This window comes from Myotis davidii, unplaced genomic scaffold (genome assembly GCF_000327345.1).
Source record: "Myotis davidii unplaced genomic scaffold, ASM32734v1 scaffold248, whole genome shotgun sequence".
NCBI classification, from domain to species: Eukaryota; Metazoa; Chordata; class Mammalia; order Chiroptera; family Vespertilionidae; genus Myotis; species Myotis davidii.
In genome coordinates this window covers 1,548,101-1,554,395 of record NW_006299220.1, presented here as the reverse complement: position 1 = coordinate 1,554,395, position 6,295 = coordinate 1,548,101, and the positions used below count along the sequence as shown (strand labels likewise).

Genomic DNA, 6,295 nt, shown 5'->3' with positions numbered 1-6,295 from the left:
GCTCTGCTCCTGCCCCTGCAGGACGCCTCTGGCTGAGGCGTCCGGCCCGGGCAGCGGGGACCTGCAGCTGCAGTGGCCCCATGATTGTGGGCTCCGCTTTAGACCCGGCCAAGGGACACCTAGCTCCCGGGACTGCTAGCTTCAACCATGCCCAGCTCCCATCGCTTACTCCACCCCTACTTCCTGCTGTCACTGGCCAGGGCGGCAAAGGCACCTGATTCTCCGATCATCCCAGGGCCGCCTTTGTCCTGCCCTCCAGCTCTTAGCGCCCCCCTGGGTTTCCTATCACTGTCAGTGGCAGGGGGCTTCTTCCTGCTTTCCCTTTCGCCTCCCTGCATTGTGCCTACATATGCAAATTAACCGCCATCTTTGTTGTCAGTTAATTGCCATCTGAGTTGGCAGTTAATTTGCATATAGCCCTGATTAGCCAATGAAAAGGGTAGTGTCGTACGCCAATTACCATTTTTCTCTTTTATTAGAGTAGATATGATTTGCAAGTATTTTCTTCCATTCAGTAGGTTTCCCTTTTATTTTGTTGATGGTTTCCTTTGCTGTGCAGAAGCTTTTTAATATGATATAGTCCCACTTATTTATTTTCTCCCTTTTTGAGACCACCTTCCATCCTTCTTTTCCAACCAAAATTCCAAATATACACTTAATTCCACTGGATTTTTAAATGTTCCCAAAGTAGTACACAGCCATGGGATTAGAAATTGTGATATCATTTGTCTAACACTGTACATTTTAGTACAAAAAAGGAAACTTTTGGTAGCCTCCATGTTGGTTCACCTGGACAGTCCCTTATTCTTTATCTCTTGATCTTTCGATTACTCCTCTTCCTTTCAGAATCTTCATCTCCTTCATAATCTTACTGTACGTTACCCCTTCAAATAAGAAATTGCACCTTGAATCAAATTTTGCATCTAGCAAAATCTTCCTCTGCCAAGATTTTTGCTGAATCTACCCTTGACATGGATTAGTTATGACCCCATAATTGGTGAGCAGAATGGTGGTTCTTCAATATTTCCCAAAGAACAATGGTTATGGCTGTTTCCCCTGGATTATATGGAGACAAACATACCTTTTTTATTGGATCTGTTGCTTCCTAGATCCATGTTATAACCATCCTAACTGTTACGTTACTTTGGTTCCTAGTATGTGCTTCTGGCTCTACTCCTCAATATCTATGATGATTCTATTCCAATTACCTTTTCCATTGAATCATGGCTCCTGGACATTCATTTGAGCACAGCTTCACCTGAAGTTTTGTTTTAGGACAGGGGTGGGCAAACTTTTTGACTCGAGGGACACAATGGGTTCTTAAACTGGACCGGAGGGCTGGAACAAAAGCATGGATGGAGTGTTTGTGTGAACTAATATAAATTCAAAGTAAACATCATTACATAAAAGGGTACTGTCTTTTTTTGTTTTAGTTTTATTCATTTCAAACGGGCTGGATCCGGCGCGCGGGCCACAGTTTGCCTACGGCTGTTTTAGGAAAAAATATTTTTCCATAACTATCTCTAAGGAATTCTTGCCTTTGTAATACCCAGGGCTTCTCAAAGAAGAAAATAATTCTGAAAATAATTCACACATAAATTTGACTACTTTAATATAAATACTGAAGCAAAGCATATTCAGTTGAAAAGTCTAAGAAATTTGGAGGAAATAGTGAAGAAGGCTTTAGGGGTAAAAAATTTAAACATATATTTTTAAATTATTTCATTTATTTATAGTCCTAACTTCTACAGCTGCCTGAAGGATGTCAGAATCATTTGGGAGCACTTGTATAAGATAAACCCCTTATTGACTTGCACTAGTAATCTTATTTTAATTCTCTGCTTTGGAGACATGGTTAGAGTGGTTTGCAATTCAATTAATGAAAATCAGGCATGGGTACTTTAGAAGAATAAATTTTATTTTTTTCACAGAAATAAAAATCTAACTCCTTAAAAAATATTTGCTCTTTTCAATTAATTTAAATTCATATTGTCATTCAGAGGTAAGTGAAATATTCTCCCTCCTTTATTTCCATTTCTTCTCTCAGGGGTTTCATTCTTTTATAGTCTTCCCTTTTATAATGAGAAAAATTTAAGCATATGCTATCACTCTGGGGGGGTTGAAAGAGATGCATAATGATGGGTATGCTTGCTTCCTGCCAGACACTGTGTTAAGCTCTGTGAATACAAGATAAATAAAATCCAAACCTGACTTTTTAAAGAATTCACTGTTTATTTAAGGAAGCAGATATCTATGTAATCATTGTATAATTATTATTCAATCTGATTACCATGCACATGAAGTTTTAAATGAAGTGTTATAGATGAAGAGGTAGGGGAATAGGTAATTTTGCTGGGGAGGTTTAGGAAGATGTCACAAAAAGTAAATTGAAAGTGGTGCAGAAATATGAAGGGTGGTTTGCAGTAGGGATATCGTGATCCACCACTGCTCAGAGTTGGCCTTAGAGCTTAAGGTATGATGACTGATCCTAGAATGAACCATCAGTTAGATGCTGTCAGGGACAGAAGGCAAAGTATGATGGCGGCAAAGTCCCAAGGAGGCTATCCGCAGAGATTGACTCTAAGTGAGGCAGGCCAATCCAGGTCTGGGCCAAGTGTCAGAAACAAGGCAACTAATTGCACATGTTGAGCTGGGACATTCCTGCAACTTCATCTGAAAACAAAACAAAAAAGAGTCCAAACAAAGCATACATGTTAGTACTAGGGCAAGCAGAAGGACACCAGACATCTAACTGATGTATAGATTAGGGTTTTTCGAAAAGAACCAGGGTTTGATGAGAGGAGCATGAAGGGGCCAGATTACCTGTTATTCCAGGAGGCAAATCATCTAAGTAGTCATCTGCAGCTCGTAACATCTGCCTCAGTGCAGAGAGGATCAGAACATCCTTTAAAGGGTCCTGCTCCCACTCTGGAGCATAATTTTCAACCACCAGAATATTAGAAATAGGAATTTTTAGCATGGCTTGGATTTCCATTATCTGTGGAGAAATTATTTAATAAGGACCAGTTTTACATCTAAAATTTGAATTTAAATATAATTCAAAAAATAAACAAAAACAATGACTTAACAAATTATCTTCAGAATCTAATTATAATTCAGATAATTACAGGGTTTTTTTAAAATATATTTTATTGATTTTTTACAGAGAGGAAGGGAGAGAGATAGAGAGTTAGAAACATCGATGAGAGAGAAACATCGATCAGCTGCCTCCTGCACATCTCCCACTGGAGATGTGCCCGCAACCCAGATACATGCCCTTGACTGGAATCGAACCTGGGACCCTTCAGTCCACAGGCCGATGCTCTATCCACTGAGCCAAACCGGTTTCGGCCAGATAATTACAGTTTTAAAATGAAATTTAACCAGGCAATTGATCATTTCTTTATTTACCTATGAATATGTAGTGTGAGCACACTCCAACACACATACACACACAGAGTATAATATTATTATGACAATAGCTGGTTACAAACAGTGTTCTTTACCTGGCTTTGAGAAGTCATAGAATTATTCATGTTTAAAAAGTCTTCTTGAAGAACACCATGGTAATTTTTCACTTTAGTCAGCAAGGCTACCTGTGGTACACCTAGATGAAGTAGATAAATCAGTTACTTTATATCATAATCAGCAATGTGTCAACAAGGTAATTAAATATGTACAAAATCAGTGCTCTGTAGGATGGTTTTAAGATTTGGAGAACTAAACAACTAGTTCTGCCAAGGAGGTGGAGAAAAAGGAACACTCGTGCACTGCTGGTGGGAATGCAGACTGGTGCAGCCACTATAGAAGACAGTATGGAGTTTCCTCAAAAAGTTAAAAATGGAACTCCCATTTGACCCAGTGATCCCACTTCTAGGACTATATCCCAAGAAACCAGAAACACCGACCAGAAAGGATATATGCACCCCTATATGTGTGCGATATAATGATCAACATAATTTGATGAAAAAGAATAGATCCAGAGACAAATGGCGGAGGGGCGGGGGCAATTAGAGAGCAACCAAAGCACTTGTATGCATGCATATTATAACCAATGGACACAGACACTGGGGCGGTGGGGGCTTGCCTGGGGTGGGAATGGCTGGTGGAGGGGGGTCAATTGGGGGAAAAGGAGACATATGTAAAACTTAAGACAATAAAAAAAAGATTTGGAGAATGAATTATCCCCTATACATCTCAATATGGGACCTGAATTTCTTCTATTAGGAAAAATAATAGTTTTCTTCCAACATGAGAAATCATTTTTAAATGCAACTAAATTCACACTATGTTGTAATCATCTACTATTCCATTCAAATAGTGTATTTTAAAGTGTTTTTTGGGGAGTGACTGATAGACCTTGACAACTAAAAGGAACCTAAGAAAGAGATAAAGTGAGGAGTGTTGTGTGTCTACATTTATAAAGGCAAAATACACTGTTTTCATATTTCTAAGGACCTCTTGCCCACTCCCTCACACCACTGAGATGAATAAATCTCATTTGACTTCTAACCTAATCAAAGCTCTCCTTTAGTAACAATTGCTTCCCCAGAAAAAAAAATATTATAAAATTGAGATTTCCAGGCTGCTTCTGAGACTTCTTTTGTAGAGCTTTTTAGAATTTCCTCCTTAGAGAAACCTTGAGTTTATAATCTCTTATTACAAAATGAAGGTCTTTACTATCTTCTCCTCATTCATGTCCCTGATGAATAACTAGTAAAGTTGGCTAATTAAAACCTGGCCTTTGGTAGAGGGCAGGACTCAATTGACAGGTATAAATTTTTTCCAACTTCTGTTACAATGCAATTCTTCTCTTTCCAAATTAATGCAGTATCTTCTTAGAGACTGTAAGTCAGCACAGTTACATGCATTAAGCATTGCCACCCAACATGGTATGCAGCCGTAGGCCCTTAAAAAACTAATTTTAAATCTGAACACTTCTGTAACTCAGTCTTATCCCAAATCCACTATGTTTTTAGATCTGTTGAATGCTTATATATTTACATGGAGTATATTTAATGTTTACTACAATCTTTAGATGCAGAACTTACCATTCCCATTTTATAGAAGAGGAGATTATAAATTCAGTGCACTTGAGTTAACTTTCCAAAGATCAAAAATTCTGACTGTTTAAAAAAAAATCTTAGTTATCCACTAAGACCATGGTCTGTACATTAAACTGCACAGATTTATTTTTCAGAACCTAAATACAAGTGGACTTTTTATTGATATACTAAACAGTGAGGCTCTGGAGTATAAGCACTCAAACCAAAGTCTCTACACTAAAATTTGTGGAAATTCAATGAGAAGATTTCCATCCAGTTCTGGACCAAATAGAAAAGACAAACAATTCTTTCCACTAAGTACAGCTAAAAGCACTGCATTATATATAAGTTGAATGCAAAGATGGAAAGGTGGAGAGAAGAAGACAGACTGTCTAGGGACCTTGAGATCCAAGGAACAATCTGGTGGTGAGCTCTCCAGGTTTTCTTTCTACTTCATATATCCCCTATTAACTGCTGGAGAAGCTTGCAACTAGAAAATGCCGATTGGAGCTGGCAAAAGAAAAGGAAAAAAAAACTGGAGGAAAAAGGAGGAGAGGGGAGGGGAGGGGAGGGGAGGGAAGTCTGTTCTTTCTAGCCAAAGTATGAGAAAAGACACAACCTAGCAAGACAGAAAACTTTCAGACAACAGCTACACTATCCCAGCCACACACCACAGAAAATAACCTCAGTTCCATCCATGGAAGCATCTCTTCCCTTGTAAACCCTCCACCCTCTGCTAGGGCAGTATCATAGAAGAAGACCAAGTACTAGTTCCCCTGAATGGTTTCAGTGGAGGCTACTCGGGAATCCAGGACTTCCACCTAAACCGCAGTACCAGTGTCAGAGGAAGCCAAATGAGAATATGATGAACAACATAAACTGATGAGCAAAAACAGATCCAGAGACAGAGAAGCATCGATCAGACCGTCAAACCTCAGAGGGAAGGTAGGGGAGGGTGGGAGTAAGGGGGAGAGATCAACCAAAGGACTTGTATGCATGCAGATAGGCCTAACCAATGGACACAGATAACAGGGGGGTGAGGGCATGAGACGGGGGTCGGGGAGGTAATTTGGGGATAAGGACACATATGTAATGCGGTAATCAATAAAGAAATTTTTAAAAAAACAGTAACGAGCAGGTTTGATCCTATCTCCCTCTCAGGCAATTTTTGTGTTCTGAAAAATAAAAATTGAGCTGAGAAGACTGGAAAAGATAAATAAGTAAATAAAATAAATAAAAGAAACTGAAAC

At 39.0% G+C, this 6,295-nt stretch overlaps 1 protein-coding gene across 1 annotated transcript in view; it reads right to left on the bottom strand.

Annotated features, from left to right (window-relative positions):
* Positions 1–2,211: 2,211 nt before the first annotated feature.
* Positions 2,212–6,295, bottom strand: part of IFI44L (interferon induced protein 44 like) — a 17,588-nt gene continuing 13,504 nt past the window's right edge. Inside the window, exons 7-9 of the mRNA XM_006774686.2 lie at positions 3,507–3,607; positions 2,824–2,998; positions 2,212–2,673 (exon numbers count right to left, since the gene is read on the bottom strand). Coding sequence (XP_006774749.1) covers positions 2,633–2,673; positions 2,824–2,998; positions 3,507–3,607 — 317 coding nt within the window. The 3' untranslated portion in view covers positions 2,212–2,632. The remainder of the gene's footprint in view (positions 2,674–2,823; positions 2,999–3,506; positions 3,608–6,295) is intronic.